This window comes from Hippichthys cyanospilos, chromosome 1 (assembly GCF_059441005.1).
Source record: "Hippichthys cyanospilos isolate Australia breed blue-spotted pipefish chromosome 1, RoL_Hcya_1.0, whole genome shotgun sequence".
In the NCBI taxonomy this organism is placed as follows: domain Eukaryota; kingdom Metazoa; phylum Chordata; class Actinopteri; order Syngnathiformes; family Syngnathidae; genus Hippichthys; species Hippichthys cyanospilos.
Genome location: NC_142369.1, coordinates 8,997,429 through 9,022,279, shown reverse-complemented (window position 1 = coordinate 9,022,279; position 24,851 = coordinate 8,997,429). Strand labels below are relative to the sequence as shown.

Sequence of the window (24,851 nt, the reverse complement as noted above, 5' to 3'; positions counted from 1 at the left end):
TTTTGGTAATACAGTGCAAAAAAGAGTTCAAGAGCTTTTTTATTGTCATATGCATAGTAAAACCACACAATAAAATTCTTATTCTGTTCACACCAGCGGGAAGAGTACATTCCATAATCGAGCAAATAATAAGGTAGGCCAAAAAAAAGACAAACAAAAAAATTGTGGATTTGATTATTACAGGTGATTAATTACCAAAGTAATTGATGACTTCAGGTAATAAACAACTAAAGTCCTAAAATAACATACTACTCTGGTACTTAAGTACCAAAGTAACCAATTACTTTTGCACTTATGACCTAAAGTAATCAATACTTTAGTACTTAAGTAGCTACAGAAATTGATTACTGTACTTTAGAACTAAATTATCCTAAGCTATCAATTACTTTTCCACCTAATTCTTCTTAATCGAAAATCTATTAGGCACTAAGGTAATCATTATAATAATTGATTGCTTTAGAATTTAATTACATAAAGTAATTTAATGAATGAATTCAAACATGAGAAAACTCAAGAAAAAACTGTGAAAAATATTTTCATAAAGATTAAAACAGATAACATTGCATGTCCTTGTACATTATCTTTGATATGATTTCATCTGGACTGCAAGACAAATTTATGTATGCCCTTTCCAGGTTATTTTAGTTGATCAAAAGGCCTCAGATTTCTAAATAACAGTAAAAATGTATAGACGCTCTGTCCTGATTGGATTGCTGTACTTCTCAGACAAAAATATCAGATATTCGAGAGATGGGCCTGAAAAATACACAGGCAGACTTTATCGCAATTGTCATGTTAGGGACAAGCTTCCTAATTTGGCTTGAGTAATTTTCCACATTTACATCTCACATTGTTCATTAAAAAAAAGCTTATCATTGTGTGCGTGTGTATTTTTATAATTTATTTACTCCATAAAGCTTAATTTCTTATATTTGGTCAAATATAAAGGAAGAAGACCTCGAAAATGAAAATCAGAAGTAAAATCCCAAATGCAATACTGAGAGAACATAAAGAAAACGCTGTAATAAAATTGTTCAGTCCCACTTGCAAGTCAAGGTAGCACTGTGCTACTTTGAAGCATTCAAATGTCTGAAACACTATCAAGCAAAAACACCCGCATCCCTTGCAGGTGCTCCGCCCTTGCTCTTAGGTCAAAGCCAAAAGATAAGCGGAGCTGCGTTGAGTTTTGTCGACTGCAGAGATTAGCCGACGGCGTTAGCGTCTGCTAAGCGGCGCTGGTTCGGTGTCGGAGCAGCCCGCGAGGCCAATAATAACTGCCAAGACTTCCTGCGCTGGCTTTTTCGGGACAAAGCCCGCACTGTGCCACCAGCAGTGGACACTCGAGACAGCAATTAGCGCTTAATTAGGGGGATGAGCACCGCTTAGCGTGGCTTAACGCCTAATCGGGCCATGCAGATCTCATTGGCCCATGCGAGTGGCAACTAAATAACCACGTTTGATAATGATCCCCTCTGCACAAAATTGGAAAAAAAAAGACATCTCTCGTATACCTCTTTGTTACAGTGGTGTTTAAACGAAAGAGAAATATTGCCAATGATTTGCTCATAATCCTAATCCCAAATAAACATAATTACCTCATTTTATTCATGCAGGGATGTCACATTTATGTGGCGTCAATCACATCAAATCTTGTTGATTAGGTAGTGAGGTACTGAATATTTGTCGTGAAATGTTGTATCTGATATAGGTGGGTAATGAATTAATTCCATGAATTTTAAAGAGCAAAGATTTGAAAATTGGCTAGCTAATTGGCTAATTGAGAAATGGATGTTTTGTGGTGAAATACTGCATGAGTGTTTTACAAGACATACTTACAGTTACTAATTACTTAACTCATTCAGTCCCAGCAATTTTACAACCCTGCTTTAACCTCACACTTCAACATTTTAAATGAATAAACAGTATTTATATAAATGAAAAAACAGCTAGTACTTCATGTCCAAACTTCTTCCTTCAGTGGCCGTATATCAAAAAATAGAAAGCCACTTTAACACTTTTTTTCTACTTTAATTTGTTAAACACAGTAAATGCTGCCTAATGCCTACCATCAAACATTTTTAATTACTTTTCTCAATAGGATTGTGGGCCAAAATGTATTTTTCGAATATGCGGCTGACTGCTAAAAATATGGGTGCATGTAGGGCCACAAATGGCCCCCGGGCTGTAGTTTGGAAACCACTGGTTTACCCTCCTGAAAGATAAGTAAAAATATGTTTAAAAAATTATTTAAAATCACTATATATTATGGAAATCTGAATATTTTCCACTGAGTTTATTTTTGTCATAACTTGAACCCTTAAATGAATGTTTATTGGTTTATTACTTAAATTAAAATAAATTAAAATCATTTAATCATCATTTTTGGCCATATTACCTAGCCGTACGTACTACTGGTATCAGTCTGAAAATCAAAACAAACAAATCAAATCGAACATTCCGACGATTCATGTTTTATAAATATATATATATATATATATATATATATATATATATATATATATATATATATATATATATATATATATATATATATATATATATATATATATTTTTTTTTTGTAATTATAATAATTTAAAAGAAAAAAAAATCAAGCCTACCAACTGAAATGAAGCATATTTTTCCACTCAAAATTGTAGCTTTTACCAGTTACAATTTTACTCGATTATATTAAAATTTGATTGTTTAGCTTTACTAGTGATTGACGTAGGTGTCAACAAATGACAGTGTGACTTACTGTTTACTGGCAATTTTTTTTTTCCTTCAATAGTTCAATAAATCGACTGAAAGCGCATCTAGTCACTCGACGAATCGTCGTCGCCCCGATGGTGACGTCAGGCAAGCTTCAAAAGAAAACGATGTGACGTCTGCAGAGCAGCTGATTCGCTTGCGAGCCAAGCGGCAACACCAATGGATAAAGATCAATTTTATGATCACTCAAAGACTTGTAACAACACTTTTTCGTTGCCAGCACAGCAACACACACGAGCCACCGTCTGCGTGGAGATACAATTTCCGTCTTGTTTATAGCCGGCGCTGCAGCTCCAAATTTGGACTCTGCTATTTGGTTTTATGGAGGTCAACAATTCCTGAGGTGGTGCCAGAGCCGAGGGCAATTTTCCTGGCAAACGGCGAGCTCGGGGCCGCACCTCCGCCTCGTTCTGTGGAGGTTAAGCCTTTACACACTCCACTGACTCCTAATAGCTGAACAAATAGCCACCCTCAATACTGATACTGTACTCGATACTCCAGTGGGTCTTACTAGACTCAGCTGAATAAATAACGGCGAGCCGCGGATCGCCCCGCACGGCAGCGCGTTCGTGTTTGTTTAATTAGCGTCCGCTCGAGGAGAGCCCGTGTGATACCGGGCGTTTCCCGGGTCGCTTTGGGACAATTTCCCGGGATCAAGTGAGGCAGGATACGGGATGAGATCAAAAGTTGTGCGTGGCATAAAAACAAAATCAAAGTCTCCTCTGAGTGAAGCCTGGTTTGCTGGTTTGAACGCCCTTTGGAATATTGTTTTGCTAAGTTTTTGGAGCAGTTTTTTGTTTGTATTAGTATTTTTTTTGGAAAATGCTTTGCTTTAGCTTCGTTTTAATGATAGTTAGTAGTTTATATAGTATAGTCTTTATCAGTGGTCCCCAACCACCGGTCCGTGGATCAACTAGTACCGGGCCGCGTGGACCGCAGCTGATATAATGTTTTTGAACTGATTTAGTTTAACACTTCATTCATTTGTGCTTTGTTTTTTGGCGCCGCCTCTGGCCGCTGTTGATATTACATTTTGTAATGAGAAGGATGGTGTGGTTTGAAGAGCAGTCAGTCGGTGACGCACACATTGTTTTGTATTGTTAAATCTGGCCCACGACTGTCTGTAAATTGTTATTTCTTTGTAAGAATGTTGATGTATGATAATATAGCCAAAATTTGTTTGTTAGTTGATCCAACAACTTGTGACTGTGGATAACATGCTAGCTAATATTAGCTCTTATCGTCATCATGTTATTTAGTGCTGCCCTGTATGCGTTTAGCTCATTTGCATTTTCGTTTGTGCCAGGTATTTCCCTTGAAATGAATACATTTTGTAATCCAGTGTTATAGTTGACTTAATGTAATTTGCGTACATTTTTGTACATTTTGAGCTACTCCAGTCTGCAGTAAAAATCTCAGGCGCTGATGGGTCCGTGGAGATAAAAAGGTTGTCGACCACTGGTTTATATAGTATAGTTTATATATGAATATATATTAGAGCTTTTAACATTAATGGACAACTATTTTCATAATCAAGTAATTGTTTAGAGCAGATGTTCAAACATTTTCCTCCTATGGAAGATATTTACAAAAAAAATGATTTTTCTTTTAACTTTAATATATAAAGAACATCAAAATGAATCATTTGCATCTTGTATTTTTTATGCTGAATATTACAGTTTTTTGGGGGTGAGGGAAAGTTCCACATGAATGTTTTTCTATGAGGCAAGTCATTTGGGATTTGAAAATATTTTGAGGCTGTAGGAGGCCCTGCAACCCACCAGAAAATGCCAGCTCTTGTAATGAATAGCAGTCAAATACAGAACTAAAACAGGAGCACTCTGGCATAAGTACACAATTTTTAAGCAGTTACTTTGGAATCATGTGCTATTTTTACATTTTGGACCTTACAATCAATTTACTTGTAATAGAAAAATCTTTAATCACGGTATTACGAAGAGAAATGCAAACTAGTTGCATATTTGTGTATTCAGATGAGGTCTAAAGCATATAAAAATGTATTAGTAACAAATTTACAAGCAGGATATGCCATGGGCCACTAAAAAATAAACAGAGGGCCCCAAATGGCCCCTGGTCCATACTTTTGACACCCCTGGTTTAGAACTATTATTTAACTTAATATTGTCCAAATTTTCTGATTTCAGCCTCTCGGCAATAATCATTCACTCATTAGTGTAGTTTCATGAAAGAAAGCTAATTATCTTTTATTCAAAAGAATTTTTGTAGTGTTACTATGCATGTGACAATAAAACTTGAATCTTGAAAAAAGCACATCTGCAAACGTATAATATGTGAAGTGTTAGCTCAAAAAAAAAAGGTCACAAGTATGATGAAAGAAAGGAAACTACAATTTTGCATGACCTTCCTTCTTATGTAGGATGACTGAAATACATACATTTAAAATGAACCCAAAGGTTAGCATAAGATCTTAATTCACAAAGAAATTTCACATTTTTGTTATAATCATAGTTGGTTTTGTACACATAAGATGGCGTTTCTGTTATTTTCATTTTTTAAGCATTTTCGTTTTTTTTTATGAAAAAACTTTCTCAAGTTTAATTTCAGTAACTGTGTTAGTTTTTGTAACGTATTCTAACCTTGGTTTTATTTTTTTTGTAATCATGAAATCAGCAACAGATGGAAAACAAACTCTGCGGCAACATGTCATAATTTCTTTATCCTCTGCAAAGAATGACTAATATATTAGTGCTGCACTGATGACATGCGAGGAGTTGCGACACGTGCATGAAAAGTACATCTGTCTGTCTGTCTACTGCCCCCAGCTGGCCAAGGCTGTTACTAGAACAGCCCCGATGAAGCAAAAATAAGATTTTGGATCAATTTTAAATTTTCAGGATGTGAAAACATTTTTAGATCTTTCATGTGCGCCAGGAGCACAGCAGAGTCTGTCGCGACAGGCTTATAAGGCTCCCCTGCGGCGCCTGATTATTTCAAACTTTAATCCAAAGCTGCGATTTCACCTGCAGCGCCCACTCTAAACGGAGATGGCTAAATCCTGCCGTGCTTTGAAAAGAACCTCTCACAGCAGCTACCGCGCTGAGGGTGTGGCTCCAGGCAGAACAGTGCAGCATCTCTTGGCTGCGGGCCCCTGCGAGCTCCCGGTCTGCAAGCTGTGAATTTTTCAAGTAAGGGACAAGTTCTTCACTGTACTCACGGCTATGCGGAACATACCAGAGGCGGGGTATAAGCGGCAGGAATCCCGACAGTGTTTAGTTTGTTTGTCGGGACCGTTTGCCACTGAGGGTTTCGGCAGCAGTCAGCCATGACCTTTTTCACTTCTGTACCAGCCAATGTCAGGAGGGAGTGGGTTCTTGTATGTTTGTTTGTTTTTTTTCCCCTTAACCTTTCGAAGACCCCGTGCATGTGTAGTAGCAGAACAACACTAAGTGGGTGAAAGACATCTCCACACCAGTTTTACCAAATGACACCACATTTCGTGGGCACGTCTATATCATAAGAGGACGCATGAAAAATGAACATAAAATCAGACGTTTTGGGGCAAATTCCATAAAAAAAGTTGCCTGGAAATTAAAAAAAAAAAAAATCATGCTCATCTCCATGCTTCAGCTCCAAAATGAACAGGAGGTCAGCCATTTTGGGGCAAAATCCACAAAAAAAAAAAAGGGTCTGGACAAATGAGAAAAAAAAATACTCCATGCCACTAGCCTCAAGAAAGTCTCAAGGACCTCATGATCAATACTGAACAGCAAGTCAGCCATTTTGGTGTGAATTCTAATTAAAAAATGTCCCTGTCATCAGTTTTATCGATAGACATGAAATTTGGTGGACATGTCTATCACAGAAAAAGTCGATGAATGAAAAAGTCTTAAAGTGACAATGTGTAAGATTTTCATTAAAAATGAATCAATTAAATGATTATACATTTCAAATAATGTGTTCTTAACGACCCAACAGAATGTTTTTAATATAATCGTAGGTCTAGTTATCATTCAATAATATTAAACGGGGGGTGGCACTCCTCTGGAGGCTGTCTATTATGTCTATTATACCTACGGACAGCCGTAGGAGGAGTGTGCATCGCTGCATTTACCGTAATGTCCCTAAAGTTCCCAAGGGCGCATATAAAAATTACACATACGCCCTTTAACGACCCAAAGTATGTTTTAAATATAATCGTAGGTCAAGTGATCATGAAATGATATTACTTGGGGGGGTGGCACCCCTCCGGAGGTCGCCATGTATGTTATATCTACAGACAGCCTCAGGAGGAGGGTGTGTGTTGCTGCATTTACTATAATGCCCCTAAAGCTCCCACGGGCACATGCGAAAAAGTACACACTTCAATTACTCCCTTTAAGGACCCAAAATTGAACAGGTGGTGCGAATTCCATGAAAAATGGCCTCGGAGTGAGTTAAAAAAAAAAAGAATAAATACCCACCATGATCAGTTTCAATAATTGACATGACATTTGGTGGACATGTCTATCATAACAAAACATACACGAATGTCTCAAGGATCCACGACAAAAAAAAAGAGGAACTACAAGTCAACCATTATGGTGTGAATGCCATGAAAAAGAAGTCTGAGATTGTGAAAATAATTACCCCACGTCACCAGTTTCATTAAATAATCAAGAAATTTGGTGTGACATGTCTAGCATAACAAAACGCTCCAAAGCCATGCCAAAAAGTCAACAGGAAGTCAACCATTTTGAGGCAAATTCCATGAACAAGGAACCTTAAAATTTACAGAATTAGACACTAACTTCATCAATCGGCTTGAAACTTGATGAACAACTATCACGAGACACACACAAAAAAGACTCGAGGACCAATGCCCGACATTGAGGAAGGAAGTCCAGCATTTGTTTGAATTAGCCATTTTACGTCATTTTCATAGCTTGTTCTTGTTGCCAGTGATTTTTATCATGCGGGCAGTATGCGTCAACACACACATTCCCTAAAGGCTCGCAGAAACATGCTAAATGCTAGGCAAAGGTGACCTGCACATAAACACAATCGTGTTAAGACAAAGTGTCCACGCTCAGGCGATTCGCCGCCGCTAATCAGCCGCTTTATGTAACAGAGCAGCAGGTCATGTGTGAGGAGCACCTTGAACTCTTGGGATCTTGTTTGCTCGGATTGCGTCAGCAACTCCGAGAGGAGAGGCGAGGGAAGGTCGAACAGGTGACTACGGAGTGGCCGCGCTCCACACCGTCGCTCCGACAGCTGTGTTTACACAGCGGGCCGATAGACGCCGATTGTGGAATGTGCGCGTTTGGCCCACTCGTGAGCACTTCAGGCATCATTAAGACGCAACAACACGGGGGGGGGGGGCTCTTCGGGAAAAGTCGGTTCGGGAAAAGTTATTTCTCAGTGCATGCATGTGCACACATTTTTTTTGGAGGCAGGTGCTTGAGCACCCCAAAAGAAATCGCACCAGCAATCAAGAAAAAAATAGTAGCTCTATTTACTGCATCTATTAATCTCTGCCCACATGGTCAATGAACTCGTTTACAACAAAGGTGAACAGAAGTCACACGGGCTATAAAAAGTCAACACACCCTTTCTTAAATGGCGAGCTCATAAATCCAAATCACTGAATTTTGAATTGATCAGAGGAATCAGCTGTTTTTCAAAAATGTAATGTTTACTATGTTGGCCTCCGTGGCTCTTCTTTGCTTTTACGATTCAGAATCGAGTTCAACCTTGCACCCCAGATGCTAAAAACAATTGGGTCAAGATTTGGACTAGTTTGATCCAACTTTGGGGATTGCTTCACACAACACATTTTGGGGATTGTTTTGTACACAAATAAATAATATTTGTTTGGCGCAAATCACCCCAAAGTTGGGTAAATTGGGTTGGTCCCCGATATAAAAACAGTTGGGTCAAAAACAACACAATTATGGGTTTAAACTTAATATTTGTGTTAATTTGACCAAACTCTCTGGATTTTTTGTTTGATGCAGAACAACCCAAAGAAAACCATCAAAAAATGGGTAAATTGACTCAAATATTGGGGCAGTCCATTTTAAAAACAGTTGGGTTAAAAATATTCAAATTATGGGTTAAAAAAAAGTACTGACCCAATATTTGTGTCGCTTTGCCCCAACTTTCTGGATTGTTTGACACAAAACAACCCAATTTTTGAGGTTGTCATATACAAAACAATCCATTTCTTGTTTGGAGCAAATCAACCCAAAATTGGGTAAACTGACTCAATATTGGTTTGGTCTACTCTAAAAACTGTTGGGTTAAAAATAGAGTTGGGCCAATGTGATCCAAAATTCTGTGTTGTTGAATATTTTAGGTTATGTTGTACATAAATACAATATCCAATTTTGACACATCGGCGCATTATCCACCTATTATTTTAAGTGGGCCGACCCAATTGTTCGGCACAATATATATATATATATATATATATATATATATATATATATATATATATACACAGTCGGCCCCCGGCTAACACCCACCCTGATTTACGAACAATTCGCCTTACGAGCAATCCGACATGCCGGCCGTTGAGTATGTAAATATGTTTCTCGCTTAACTGCGTCAACAAGATCAGCAGATGCGTCATCTAAATCGCCGTTGAGTATGTAAATATGTTTCTCGCTTAACTGCGTCAACAAGATCAGCAGATGCGTCATCTAAATCATCAGTAGATACTTGTGGCAGTAGCGTGAACGCTATTGGTCTTACAACGTCACAGTGACTGTCTCACTCACGGTGTCTAAATATATTACCATTTAAGTGTAGTGTTTGTACAGCTAAAGGGAAAAACAGCTGACATGAAATTAAATGTGCCGATTGCAGGACAAAGAATTGTCATTGGTTTAAATGTGTTTTTTTTAATTAATTGTCAATACATTCCAACCGTTTAAAAAAAAAGTGTGAGTAATTATCAGTCAGTCACGGAGATGCCAATATGCTATTGGTCGATTAAGGTCACCCGGTCTCACTCACGGAGATGCTATTGGCCGGCGTCACACGTCAGTCACAGAAATGCCGATATGCTATTGGCCGAACGCCTTTATCTAGCTTGATGGCACAGGATGGAAGGAAGGAGAGAAAATGAGTGAAAAACGGAAGGGAGGAATGTTGTGAAGACTTTGCAAACTTTATCTGTTAGACATAGCTTCTAAAATTACTTGTAGTGATAAAGGAAGAAGTAAGAGGATGATGTTTTAGCATCTCCGTGACTTACACCTTGACTGAAAGAGTCACTCTGACATTGTAAGACCAATAGCATATCTGCTTCGCCGTATAGACTACGAGCGTTGGTCTCTGCTCCCCTACGCTTCCACCCAGCTCAAGTCACGTCATTCCAAAGCTAAAAGTCATTTTTCCTTTGTATTTGTTAATTAATGCAACTGTACAGTAGATTATGTCACTCAATCTCAATATATGTGTACAGTCGTGATGTTTATACCTATTGCGCGCGTTGCACGCATTCACGAATTAACATGGGTTTGGATTGCCCGTTATACGAACAGTTCGAGATACGAGCAGTTCGAGATACGAGCGTAGCCGCTGCCCGGGGGCCCACTGTGTATGTGTGTATATATATATATATATATATATATATATATATATATATATATATATATATATATATATATATATATATATATATATATATATATATATATGTGTGTGTGTGTGTGTGTGTGAGTGTGTTTTTGAATGTCCTTTTTGGCACATATTTACACATAACTGACACTAATTTTAACGCAAATGTTTTGAGCGAGTACTAGATGATAATGATAATGTCTCTAATTATATAATGATTATATTTTTCTACATTTTTTGTAATGTTTAGTAAACAGGGTATTTAAATTCATCATATTTTATGCTTTAAAACAATATTGAAAAACTGTGACGATGCCTGCAATTTTTTGGTGCCATATTGTTCAGTCATACCTAACTTTTATTTTTTTTTAATCAAAAATGAATGAATGAAAAAATAACTGGCTCCAGGCAGAGCGCCGGTACTCAAGCAGCACTAGTGTCCCTCTTTGTGCACGTGCCCTCACTCAATCTGTATGATGTGAACTGCATGTTCCTCTGCAGAAAAGGAAAACACCCGAAAAGTTGGATTCTATCTTGAACATGTTGGCATTCTGCGACGTAAACAAACTGAAAATATCACCCGCGTGTTCCCAAACTCTCCGAGATGAGAGAAACCGCACGCACGAAATGATATGCTTCCACTTTCCCTGCAAAAATGCGTGATGCTGCTTTCCTGGGATGGACATTTAAAAAAGGAAAAACTCCTCAAGCGCACGCAGGCACGCACGCGCCTAATGGTCCCCGCAGCCGCCGTTTGCCACGTTTGCCCCCTCGTGCACACGTACTCACTTTTGCACTGCAGGTCCACCATGGCCTGGTACCAGTCGTCCTGGTCCGTTTCGTTCTCCGCGGCCACGGCGAAGCTCTCGGCCCGCGTGTACAGCACGATCATGTGCTTGTTCTTGGAGTCGGCCCGCTTGTTGATGTTGAAGCAGGTCTCCAGCAGCACGGCCTTCTTCGGGACGGGGGCCTTAGCGCGGAATTTCTTCTCGCTTTCGTAGTACTCCAGTCGGGCAGCGCCGCGCTCCGAACCCGAGCGCAGCACGAAGTAGCGCCGGTGCATGGACTTGTGCTTGCGGAGGTAGCCGCTCTTGCGCACGTCCTCGCCGTTCTCCGCCGCCTGGCCCTCCATCGTGTCCACCGCCACCAGCGCCCCCCAGCCGGGCGACGCGTTGTGTCCTCGCGGCGAGCTGGCGGAGCTCATTCAAACATCTCGCGGCTCCCCCCACTCGGCCATGTGAGCTGGACTGCCCCCCGTCCGAGAGTCTTGTTTACGTCCCTTCTTCTCCTCCTCCTCCTGTTTCTCCTCACGCTTTACGCCGCGCGCAACTTTCGCGCTCCGCTCAGCAGCTACTTACTACGAGCGGTTCCGAAAGCAGTTTAATCGCATTTCGGCCGTGTGTGGAACCGCTTGAGCACCCCGCCGACTCGGTTCCGCGTCCGTGGTGGTCCACTACTGTGGGACTGTCACTCAACTCGACACGACACTATGTCCTAGTAGTACTCCGGAACGCGGGGCGTTCATGGACCTCTGTTTGAGCTCGGAGAACACTCAATGACTGGATTTAATGAGTGAAAAATCAAGATTCGGTTTCAATGTTGACTGATAATTATTGAATATTTGAATACTTTGCACTATTTAATTCATGCAACGTCGAAATTTCAATCACTCCGATGGAGCATTACTTTTTCTGACAGCTTGAAATTTTACAATGAAATAAACACGCAGGAACAACACGTTCCAGGTTCCATGTTAATGTGTTCGTAAAAATAAAAGTAAAACTGTCAGAAAAAAAGGTAACACTCTACCGAAGTGACTGAAATTTTTACCCAAAGTACAGTAACAGAATACCTAACTACATTTCGCCAATTTCTGTCAAGATGACTAGGGAGTAACCTGAAAAATGGTGCGTTCAGGGACCGAAAAATTGCGACGTAAAGGAGGTTGAAAAGTGCAGTTTAATGAGAGGCACGATTAAAGTAGTCTCTGAAATCAACATTTTCGATTAACAAAAAAAAATTCTGATGAGAAAAGTCATGTTTTTTTTTCATATATATATATATATATATATATATATATATATATATATATATATATATATATATATATATATATATATATATATATATATATATATATATATATATATATATATATATATACACACACACACAGTTTATACATACAGTTTTTAATCTAGAAGACACTTTTATTCCGAAAAAAAATACATGCATGTGGTGCGTGCCTCGACTGGTACGTGAAAAAAAAGGAATTTAAATAAAAAACGGAGGACTTTACAAGTTTTTGTTTATTCTACTACACTTAAGTAGAGTTCAGTACTTTTAAACAATTAAGCACATTTGTGTTGAATCTATTTTTCTTATTAATATAGTCTTTTGTGTAGTTTTTGTTTTTTATTTTGAGGATAACGCATGTGTTCAGTTTATCTGCAATTTTTTGAGGGTTAAAGATTTTTTAATGCATTTAAACAGGTGTCAAATCTACAAAGAATTGTTCAAATCGTGAGGTGGCCAAGTCCCTATTCCCAGCGAATAGCGGGGGTTCACCGTATATCGCAGTAAAACCGCAAGTAATAAGCAAGCAATGTGTCCTATAATCCTGGTGGCCTTCCTAAAATAGGAGTACTATTCCTAAAGCAGACTGCCTGTTATGCAACTTGCATCCCAAAGTAACCTCGAGGACATGCAAAAAAATAAACGGGCAACGTGCGCCCCCTGATGGAGAAATTCAGAAGAAGGGACTTTGTGTAAAACTGCTTTATTTTATGGAAAACACGCTTCTTACACTCAGCAGTAAAGCATCAAACTGATTTTTATGAATATTTGCCATGACAAAGACGTGGTTGAACGAATCTTTACGAGAACTTCACCCCCCACCCAATGTAAAAAAAAAAGAAAAAAAAAACACACACACACACAAAACAAAAACAATTTTGGTCCAGTATAAGAAGCACTATAATTTTTTGCAGTATTATAAGTTATTTTTTATTATTATTATTTTTACATTCAATAGCTTTTTTTAGCCCTCTAAGCTCATGCAGCCTGGCAGTAGTTAACATCCTAGAAAGGAAAACAAAAGACAGGCTTTAAGGCGACGAGCCTTCAAAAACAAAGTTAATTTGGGGGTGAGTTTTCCTTCAGTCAAAAAGTTTCAACAAAAAAAAAAATATTTATATTTTTTTATAGAGCAGGGGGGATGAAAGCAAAGTAGCAGCGCTTTGAGTGTTTATTCCCGCAAAAAAAAAAATGCTAGTGCTGTTAAAATAGATCTCGCTAGTTGAAGTCATAATTACATTCAAGCTTTTTTTTTTTTTTTTTAAACACGCACACAAGTAAACACACATAAATAAGAGGACAGGGGGAGGAGGAAAATACTTCTGAGGCATTGAAATGGTGGCGGTGACTAATACAGTTCACTTTTCCCAGAGATGGATGGGTAAAAGGCGTAAGGAGGGTTAGTCAGATGAAAGGGTTTCGCGACGTGGCCCGACTGGGGTAAATGTTTCCCTGAAAGAGAGCGAAACGTCAGCGAAGTCGCTTGGCGATGCCTCACACAATTCGCAGACCAAAAAAAAAAAAAAATTGACAAGAGTACTCACTGTAAAAGGATTGACCGACATGGGCCGAGGAACTTTGGGCTGAGAGTCGCACGCGGGGAAGGCGGCGAAGCCTGAAAATATTTGGTAGATACAATAACAAAACTCACAGACATATGTTCTTTATCCTCTGTCAAGAACGGATTATATTACTATAGCTTACTGCCCTCTTGTGGCCAAGCACATATCAAAATATTTTTTTGTGGGTGCATGGTTTAGTTCATTTAAAAAGATACTGCCAAGTTAAAAGGTGTGTGAAACTGAACTATAAATATATGATGAGTTAATTTATGATGCAGGATTTTAGTGACAGGAACAACACATTTTCTTTTCAAACTAAGAGCAAATGAAGTAGAACTTGGAGCAACTTGTGGACTCCAGCCAATTTTGTTCATTGTAAATGACATCAAGTCAGCAGTCCCCTACAAATAAATATTGTTTACCAACCATGGAGAAAATGTAATGAAATACATTTTCAGTTTTTCAGTTTTCCATCAATTATTTTTAACTTTTAAATACCTCTGGACACTGTTTTAATTTGTTATGATGCTATTTAAGGTTTTGATTTTGACAAAATCTATTAAATCATTTTAATGCTTTTTAACTCTTTCACTGCCGAGCGTTTTCGGAAAACGCAACCTCTAGCGTGCCGGCCAATTTTGAGCATTTTCACTCAAAAGGCAACAGAATATTTTGTGCTATGTCTATGCAAACAAGGGTGGCATCATATGAAAGATTGTTTTCCATTCCTTAATTTAAATTACAAGTAGGCTATGTAATGTTTGTGTGGTATGTATGGATTTCTTCTCTAACGTGCGCAACACTGCCATCCAAAGGTCACGGTTCATCACTACAATGCTCAATTGGCTTAATATTAAAATAACCACTAGTCAGGAGTGTCAACTACCCTTTCATAATAAAGCGAATTTGAAGAAAATTGGGTATTGTGTATGATTTATAATTAAGGTTCTCCTGATTATGAAGCACAACATAAAAAAGATAGCAATTGCTCTATTTGGGAAGTAGTGCTGGACAAGTCACCAATTTCAAATAATTGAGTAAATTGCAATATTGACAACAAACGGCGAAGCCCTCACGGCAAGAAACTATGCGTTACCGTTGGCTTCCTGGTTATTGGCGGCCTCTTGGGGAAACGAGGCAGGCGGCGGGAACACTGAAGTGGGCGAGGTGACAAACGCGGCGTCGCCTGAGGGGGAGAGCGCAACCGTTTGTGATTTGTCGATTCGGCGGCGGGAGTATAAACAAAGACCCCGCTACCCCTTCACAAAACTCACCTCCTGGGGAGCTGCTGAAAGGGTTACTGGGGGAGAGTGCGGCGGGCTGCTGGGAAGTGGAGCTGGAGCTGAATGGGTTGGGAAAATCTAACACACAAACAGATCTTGTCTTACTATCTTTGTGGGGACATCCCTTTGACAAAACACATTTCCTAGTCCTTAACCCTAATCTTCACCATCACAATTGATTACCTAACCCCAATCAGAATCAATTCAAACCTAACCATGAAAACCAAATCTGGACCCTCAAAAAGAAGTCTGGACAAGTGGGGCCCCACAAGGACAAGATGTCCCCACAAAGACAGTAAACCTGGATTATGAGTCTTACTTCAAAGAAAAGCAAAAGCACACACTCTCACTCACACATTCTGTATACAAACTCTCACATTTACTATACACACTCTCAGGGAATGCACTCTCTCACAATTTCACAAAAATTCTCACACTATCAGTATTCTCTCACAATCAAAAACACTATTCTATATCACACTATTCTATATCACAGGTTTCACACACCCTAATTTCCTCTCTCTCACATACTGGCAGACATGCATAAACAGAAGCACCTACTCTCACAGAATGATTGGACACACTCTCACACTCAATATCTCACAACTCCCTCACAAATACTGTCACACTTCTCATCCACATTCTGACACTGTCAAACATTTTTAGTCTTGCTCACTCTCATTCTCAAACACCCACACATCTCTCTCATGTAAACACCAGCCTCTCACACACTCCATCTCACATTCTATTTTTCTCAGTCTGAGACAGTCTCCCACTCGATTACACACTCTTTGTCATATACAGTATATTCAATCACCATCACTCTCACAGGCACACATTCTTACTCACACAGTCTCTTACTCTCACATAAAGACACACTTTCTATATCTCTTCACATACTCCCTCTCACATTTCACTATTTTTCTTAGTCATACAATAACCCAATTTGTCATACATATTCAATTTCTTTCCTTCAAGTGCTTCAGTTTGTGACATTTAGTTATTTTATTTTGAAATGCATGCTTTTGATTAAAGGCCGCGCTGTATTTCCGTTTCGGATTTTTCGATCTCCGTTCGTCATCCGGCTCATCGCGGTGCAATAGTGAATGACGACGCAAGTGTGTTTCAATTCATTCTAATTTATGTTGAAGATTTGCTTTGCTACTCGTCTTCCCGTAAGCAATGAGTATTTATTGTGTTTACATGTTCGTTCTGCGTTCATGTTTGTACTTTGCCATCAGCAGTTGTTGGTACTAATTGCTAACTTGCTAATGTAAACTCGAAATACAGTACATTTATATACTTACAATATGTAAGCAGCTTTATGTAAGTTTATTAGTTTACAAGTGTTGTTAATTTGTTGTTTTTCACATACTATGATGATACCTAAGGATATGTGGACCGCTGTTCCAAATAAAGTTGAGTTCAACTTGAAGACTGACGTACTGTCTTACTGGTGCCCTCTGGTGGTGGTCAATAGAATTCTGCTAACCAGTTCAGGAGGCGAATACACAACACTCTCACATAAAATCATACTTTCTTTATCCACGCCCACACTAGCCTTGCCTTCGCAGTAATCAATTTAATGAGGCAGGTCAAACCACTCCAAAAGGTTTTGAGAAGCTTCAATTACAGAGTTTAAAGTATGCAAAAGAGGGAACACTCCAGTTGTTCAGGGAATAATGAGTATATAATTGGAAAAGCAAATCATTTAAAACTCAAAGCATGTTCTTCTTACTTGCAAATGTTTGTGAAGTGGACGTTGTATCAACACCCGGGGAGCTGATGGGAGAAGAGGTTAAGAATTTGAGACCTTTAAAAAAAAAAAAGGACGGTGATGTGATGATTTAGCAAAAAGAAAAAAGAACTACCTGGCAGGAGTGGAGCCAGAAGAAAGTCGACTGCCAAAAAGTGAGCTATACTGTGGAGGCCCAGCAGGGGGTGCTGCGGACAAACATTTCACACTGACTTTTTCACTTACTATCCAAGTGGAAACACATGATTTAAATCCATTTCTGACATGAAAACAAAAGTTGCTTGTGACCCAGTCAGTAAACAGGCTCTCCTCCTCAACATAAAAAAAAAAAAAAGATCTGCCTTGGGTAGTAAAAAGCGGGCGATTTTAAACCGATTAAAACGAGTCAAGGGGATCCTTTGAAGCCAACTGTGCGTGATGCGAAGCAAACACAATGAGCGTAATTCAGCGGCTAACAGCCTTGGCATTTAGAGGAAGGACATTACGCAACCGGGCTGAGCGGGCCGTGACAATCTGGAACACACGCAGACTCCGCCGCAATCTCTTATTAAAGCCAACCTGTCGACACGAGCGCTACTACAACTGAGCGACTGTGGATTTCTGCTGTTGCAGTAATACTGCGGGGGAAATGGTGATTGGATCTCCTGAATGAATATTTACAAATACAAATTAGTCAACAACGTTCAAGCACATAGGAATTATTCACTGGAGTAAGTGGCATACCTGTTTCTGAGAAAACGCTGTCAAGGTGAGACACCGCAGCATACTTGTCCTGGGTATTGGCAGTGGTCTGCTGCTGCTGGGATAGAGACTGAGGAAGAGGAGGCTGCGAATGTTTCAGCCCTCCGAAGTCCAAGCTGAGAGATTTGGGGAAGGCTCTGAAGGGCCCTGAAGATGTTGACGCCGTGCGACCTGTGACCAATTAAAAAAAGGAAGAAGTCTCAGACTATCAAGATCAAATATGAAGATCTCAAAGTCATGCTGTAAAAGATGCTGTTTTATTTTAAAAAAATGTCAAGCTTTCTGCAGGGTCATGTCAGCATACAAACACAAACGATTAGCATTGCTAGCATTTTGGTGGGCAGCAACCATTAGCATGCAAGCAGCTGATAAAGCCTGTCTTTTTTCCTTGAACTGTAATCTTTCTATTAGCACTTTACACAATTACTTTAGCTGTTGAAAATAAACTGATATAACAGAAACAAAATTGAAAATAAATTAAACTGTGGATGTGCTGTACCGCTAAAGTGTTAGTTGTCGAGATAAGAATTATGCATTGCGCAATTGCAGTGGCCCACATTTGAAGTTTGAATTTTAAAATGGAAATGAGCACAAAAGACACCATTGCAATAATAAACAAAGAAAAAAATAGCATGGTTAACATCTTGGCAGGCCACAATCATTAGTCACAGAACATGCTAGCAGCAGAAAAATACTTTTTTTTTCTTTCCAATATAATAACAATAGAGATAATTAGCTGAACTCTCACAATCAGCTTGAAATAATAGAAAATAAATTCCAGATATGAATTGTGGAAGTGCTGAACTGTTAATGTTTGTTAGCGAGAAAAGGACTATATATATATATATATATATATATATATATATATATATATATATATGTATAGTTGGATTTGTGTGTGTGCGTGTGTGTGAAAGAGTAAGCTTTCTGTAAGATATTCTCCACACACATACACCATCAAAACAGTCAAAAAAGAAAAAAATGAAAGAGAAAGATTAGCATGATTAGCATCTTTTAGAGCAGCAAGCATTAGCCAAAGAGCATGCTAGCAGCCGATAAATCCGTCTTTATTTTGTCCAAGATTGTTTGTCCATAATTGTGATGATAAATAACACGATTAGCTCAATAATCAAAATCAACTTTAAATATCAGAAATTAAATTCCAGATATAAAGTGTGGAAGATCTTAACTATTAATGTTTGTATTTGGAATATAACTGAAGCAATAATACCTTTTCCTGGAAAAACAAAAGTGAACACACTGCAAGATTACAGGGAGAGGCAGCCAAAATTTAATTTTAATAATTTCATTTTTAAAAAGGGAAACTGTGAGCTTTCCGGTAGGCAGTTTCTGTTTCACAAACACCATGGACACCGTTTTTAAAAAAGGGGAAGATTAGCATAGTTAGCAATTAAGCAGGCAGCAAATAGTAGCCACAGAACATGTTAGCAGCTGAAAAGGCAGTATTTGTTTTTCAAAATAATGGCAACAATTTACATTAAAAGCTAAACTTGAAATCAATACAAAATAAATGCATCATGAATGTGTTTGCTGAAAAGACAAGCGATATTTTTGGAAAACTGAAAGCATATCCACTGCGGAGATTACGGCGACGGGTGGCCAATATATTTTGTTTGAAGTATATCATTCTTTAAGGAACAAATCAAGCTTCCTTCTTGGTAGCGTCAGCACACAAACAGCAGAAAAATGGGTAATTATTAGCATGGTTAGCATGTTAGCAGGCAGCAACTATTAGCCACTGAGCATGCCAGTGAGTGAAAAGGCAGTATTTTTTTTTTCAAACTCATGGCAATAATTTACAAAATTAGTTGAACTCTCAAAAATCAACTTAAAATTGCAGACACAAAGCGTGGAAATGCTTAACTGTTGTTGTTAATGTGTTTGCTGAAATTAAAAAGCACCATTTTTGGAAAACTGAAAGAGTATGCACTGTGGGGAGAACAGCGATGGCTGGCCAATATTTTAATTAATTCATTTTTTTTTAAGTGACATATCAAGCCTTCTGCAGCGTACTTAGTTTCAGCACACACAGAGCAAAACAGCAAAAAAAAGGAAATATTAGCATGGTTAGCATCTTAACGGGCCACAGCCATTAACCACTGAGCAAAAAGAAGAAATATGAGAGTAATATTAACTCTGGCTTTTTGGTGTTTTTGTTGTGTGATATCGAAGGTAAAGCATACCAAAAAAAAACATATGGGGCGAAAATGTTGCATTTGTAGATTGTGAAGACATGACAACTCTCAATGTCATGCTACATCCCTTGGAAAAATTGTCAATTTAGAAAATATTGAAAACGAGATGTTTTATCATGCATTTATCCCGATTTGTGCATTAACCCTGTCAACGGCAACTCGTGAACGGGGCGCAATAAAAAGTTCTGTGCTGACACCCCAAAACCACCGGGTGGCACTAGTGGCCAATTTATTTAAGCCTTTCAATAACTTCGATGATCGGCTTAGCCTTGACAACCAAAATGCAAAAGTCTTCAAAAGTCATAATACTCTAATTATGACAGAATAAATGTTCCTATTTCTATTTCATAAATATATCAATTTACAGCATAGTTACTTTTGCTATTATTATAGTTTCACAATTTTTGTACATCACCCCCCCCCCCTCAAAAAAAAAACAAATCTATGAATTGGGCTGATGCCACTGAAAATTCAACAGTGATTACCAATAAATATCTATTAATATTTGATGACGTTATGACCCTTTCAAAGTCAGCCCAACTTGGGTGATAATAAGGCCAGGCTAGTGAAAAATCCCTGGACACCCAGCAGTTAATAATAATCAGCTTAAATTCTAAAAAAAAAAAGTAACATCACACAATCCTGCTGATATAAATTGTGCAACTGCTGACGTTTGAAGATGTACGGCTAGCCATAGTTGTCAGATAAGGAATATTTTTGGAAACCCGAATGTGTACACACTGTAGGATTACAGTGGTGGCCCACATATTTATTTTAAGTGCTTTGACGCCGCCGACGCGGAGTGAAATATCAGCAGCCCGCCGCTGACCACAGGCAGCAGCCGCGGCCTCCTAAAAATAGCAGCGTGAGGACTCGCCCCATCGGAACGGCGAAGGACTGGATGCATGAGTGATGGAGAATATGGACTTCAGGCATATAGCAAATACACGAGTGGAACAAGAGGAGGTCTTACCTAACGTGAAGTGTTTTTTGAAAGAGCTACCGGCTACAAGGCCAGAAGACACACACACAGCATATAAGAGGATGTGAATCTTAAAGGGCAAATCAAAGCTGTTGGGATGCTCACCTGAAGGCCGTGGGAGGGCAGGGAATGAAGGACCGTGAGCCGAAGACAATGAACCCGGACGTTGTCTCTCAATCCCGCACGTGTTTTGGTCTAGGATAGAAAACCCAAAAAATTGAAAGGTTTTGATTTGACAGCACAAAACAATCCAGCTAGGGATGATACCTTTTAGCGGTGGATCCCGGAAGCTTTGGGAGCGCGACGGACGCGCGGTGAACGTGTCGGGCCGGACGTCGGCGGGCGAGGCGGACGGGGCTCGATCCCACTGAGCCATCTGCGACTGCAGACGGACAGATATGAAAAAAAAAGAAACATGTCTGTCGTACGCGTTATTTTTGAGATTGAGTATCTCTCACCAGTGTTCTGGCAGGTCGGGCGTTGGGGGGCAGGTTATGAGGAGGCTGGCCGGCCAGTGGACCGTGAACAAGGACGGTTTGGACACCTGGGCTCCAAGGTCCCTCCACATCTCTCCGGTTCTTACTTTTGGAAAAATGCCTTGAAAGACAAAAGGTATGCGACTAAACAGGGATAACTGTTGCAGAAATGAACAATCCGTAACTGTGGTCTCAGACAACTCTTAAATCACACTTGGGCATCGGCTCACCATTTCTTCTTCTCGTATTTATCCTGCAAGAACTCTTTGAACTTCTGCGAGTCCTTCATGTCAGAGCAGCCATCCGTCTTGGGGTCAAACACGCACAGCCACGTCCGCCTGCCCACCTGGGCACAAACAGCACAGGAAGCGGCTGATGACAAGGCAATATACATAGTCAGGCATTAAAAATCTATCTATCTATCTATCTATCTATCTATCTATCTATCTATCTATCTATCTATCTATCTATCTATCTATCTATCTATCTATCTATCTATCTATCTATCTATCTATCTATCTATCTATCTGTCTGTCTGTCTGTCTATCTATCTATCTATCTATCTATCTATCTATCATCCATCCATCCATCCATCTATCTATCTATACATCTATCTATACATCTATTACATAGCTAGCTAGCTACATATCTATCTATCTATTATAAATTGCATAAATACTTGTCAGTGCATAAATACTTGTAAGTGCCAAAGCAATCAAGCTCTAAAGTAATCAATTACTTTAGATTATTCCATACTAAAGTAATCCATTACTATTACTTTATATATATATATATATATATATATATATATATATATATATATATATATATATATATATATATATATATATATATATATATATATATATATATATATTAGTGTTGTCGAGCGATTCAACTGATAACCCCAAAAATGATCACTACTAATCCAATGTTTGAACAACTACTCTAAAGGCTGTGAAATCTTAAGTTAAAAAAAATCTTGTAATAACCACAAACCCAATAATAAAACGATAAATATTTTTCAGTGCTATAAAAGCTTTCTTAACGGCTCATTTGCTGTGAAAAAAATAAAAGAAGTTTAAAGCTGTTAGCCATGAAATGCAATTACTCACATATCGATTATATTTTTGTTTTTCTGTCAAGCCTCATTGTTCGTCTTAGGCCGGCATGTTAGCTGCAGAATAGTGTTAGCTAGCAACCGTCTGGACAGCAAACAATACCAATACCACAGAAATATATTCTTTATCCTCTACAAAGAATGGATATACAACAGTGTTTTTTTGTGTTCAAATACATTCACAATCTGTCTTAAGAATATGTACCAATATATTTTATTCGGTTTAAGTTTATTCAAAAGAGATGCGTGAAAAAAATTGAGAGCTTTTAAAAAATAATTTTAAAAAAAGGTTTTGAAATGAGTCTCTGTATCAGAGATAATCAATTACAAATATTGCTTAATACTTGTAGGGTGACTTTTACTCCAGTTATGTGCAGACAACAAAAAGCAACACACTTTCGCAGGCTTCCAATCAGGTAAAAAGCACTCCACTTAAAAGCTTCAGTACATAATCGGTCATTATCCTTTTGACGGGATGCGGAAGAGCCCGGGAGAAAGTGAACCAAGGTTCGGACGGGGCATTTTTTTGGATTGCTTGTTCCCGTGTCACCCACCTCGTTGCCGTGGTTTTGGAGGAATTCCACTTCCTGTTGAGAAAAGGTCGTCATGGAGATGGATTTGACCCTGTGCGGAGGGTTGAGGCCTCGCCTGGGGGACGATGGTGAGTTGTTAAAAAACAAATAAACAAGCAGAACACATGTGTTGTCATTCCTGGCAGAGGAAACAGCAGGTGGGCGGGGAAACATCTCCACAAAGTGTGTAGTGGTGTGTGTATGGGGGGGTGCTCTAACGTGTGTGAACCTTTCATCCATGCTTGGGGGAGGGGGAGGACATATGGACAGCCGTTTGAACAATTTATTTGATATTCTTGATATCAAGCTTTGAAGCTCCATGTACTAGTACGCTCTTTGTTTTTACTAGTGACACAATTCTTTATCTATCTATCTATCTATCTATCTATCTATCTATCTATCTATCTATCTATCTATCTATCTATCTATCTATCTCTAAAAAATTGCATCACGAATGACAATGCAAATACATTTAACACTAAACAAAATAAAGACATAAACATTTTGCAAAAGAGCCACTACAACATAGTTTGGCAAAATGTTGCTAACCTGTTACATGTTCCAATTAATTTGCTCTCTCTGAAAAGAAACATGTACTGTTCCTGTCACAGCATTAAAAAGGATTACAGTTGATTTGCTGATCGCAGCAGAAATCCATTTAAATTTTTACATACCCCCTGAAGTGCCTTCATGCTCAAACAGACTTTTATTTAAGATCATTCAAATCAATTTGTGTGTCTCTTGTCCTCATTAGTAGGATAGCTTTGGCACAGTACAGGACTTGTACATGAACTTAAGGCTGGATATCAAAGATATCGACTAAATGCTCCAACGCAACTGGATTGGGCAATAACAAGAACCGTGGCCTTCCCGTGGAGTGCTCGGAGTGGGCTGAACATGCAAAACGTGTCCACACGCTTAAAAACACACACGCCCACACACCAGAGGAGCTGGTGGAAGGGGACGGAAAGACACAAACCTTGCACCCAAAGACTCGTAATAAAAACGCTGCGGGAAGACAGAGAGTATGTAAATATGCGTGGAAAGCATCTCTCGCTATTGTTGCGCCAACATGTGAAACGGTGGTGCAATCTCCGGGCCTGCCACTTAGCTCCACTATGCCCAGTCTGCTGCAACAACAATTTCGAAAACACACACGCTGCAGATGCTTCTCATACTCACAGCATTCCGGAGCACGACGTGCACACGAAGGTGCCCACGGTCACGTCCGTGTACGTCACTCCGGGTTGGTTGCACTCGAAGCAGTGTTTGTTTACTCCGGATTGGGCCAGCTCCCGGACCTTGCGAGCGCAAATCTCCTGGTTGTCCCGGTGCTTGCGGTTCGACATCGTGGATCCGGAACAGGGGCGGGAAAGGGTGGGGGGGGCGGTCGAACCTCCGTCCGAGCTCCGTTTCCCGGGCTGTCCACCTTCGCCGCTTCACCGTCGCATTGTGGGGCGGGGGGCGTGGGGGTCGAGGGGCGTGGGGTGCTGGTGGGAGAGTACGACACTCTGCTCCTGCTTCGCCCCGAATACGAGGCAGCGAGGAGGGGGCAAGTTTGACAGAACGAGATGCGTCACACACCGAAAACACGCTTCCTTTCTTCAAAATAAAAGCGTAAACGGATGTGATGGTGATATGTATGACCGTAGGGAATTTAATGATTGAAAACGAAAAGCCGACCGGGTGAGTTGATATTTTTGCACTTGTCGT

The 24,851-nt window shown here is 39.4% G+C and overlaps 2 protein-coding genes across 3 annotated transcripts in view; both read right to left on the bottom strand.

Moving 5' to 3' along the window:
* Positions 1–11,837, bottom strand: part of LOC148428968 (insulin receptor substrate 1-B) — a 45,715-nt gene extending 33,878 nt beyond the window's left edge. The window contains exon 1 of the mRNA XM_088422857.1: positions 11,144–11,837. Coding sequence (XP_088278983.1) covers positions 11,144–11,558 — 415 coding nt within the window. The 5' untranslated portion in view covers positions 11,559–11,837. The remainder of the gene's footprint in view (positions 1–11,143) is intronic.
* Positions 11,838–13,117: 1,280 nt separating this feature from the next.
* On the bottom strand, positions 13,118–24,687 carry agfg2 (ArfGAP with FG repeats 2). 2 transcript variants are annotated; one of them, XM_088431446.1, is made up of 14 exons: positions 24,321–24,687; positions 23,121–23,214; positions 21,677–21,792; positions 21,429–21,567; positions 21,238–21,352; positions 21,076–21,165; positions 20,962–20,994; positions 17,755–17,943; positions 17,147–17,219; positions 17,014–17,057; positions 15,267–15,353; positions 15,089–15,178; positions 13,975–14,045; positions 13,118–13,882 (listed from the first exon to the last, which is right to left on the bottom strand). In XM_088431446.1, the coding sequence occupies exons 1-14, from the start codon at positions 24,485–24,487 to the stop codon at positions 13,835–13,837; spliced, it is 1,356 nt and encodes a 451-aa protein (XP_088287572.1). In that variant the 5' UTR covers positions 24,488–24,687; the 3' UTR covers positions 13,118–13,834. The 2 variants fall into 2 exon arrangements, with proteins under 2 accessions (XP_088287572.1, XP_088287582.1); XM_088431456.1 differs by lacking the exon at positions 20,962–20,994 and having other exon boundaries at positions 24,321–24,685.
* Between the last annotated feature and the right edge of the window lie 164 nt (positions 24,688–24,851).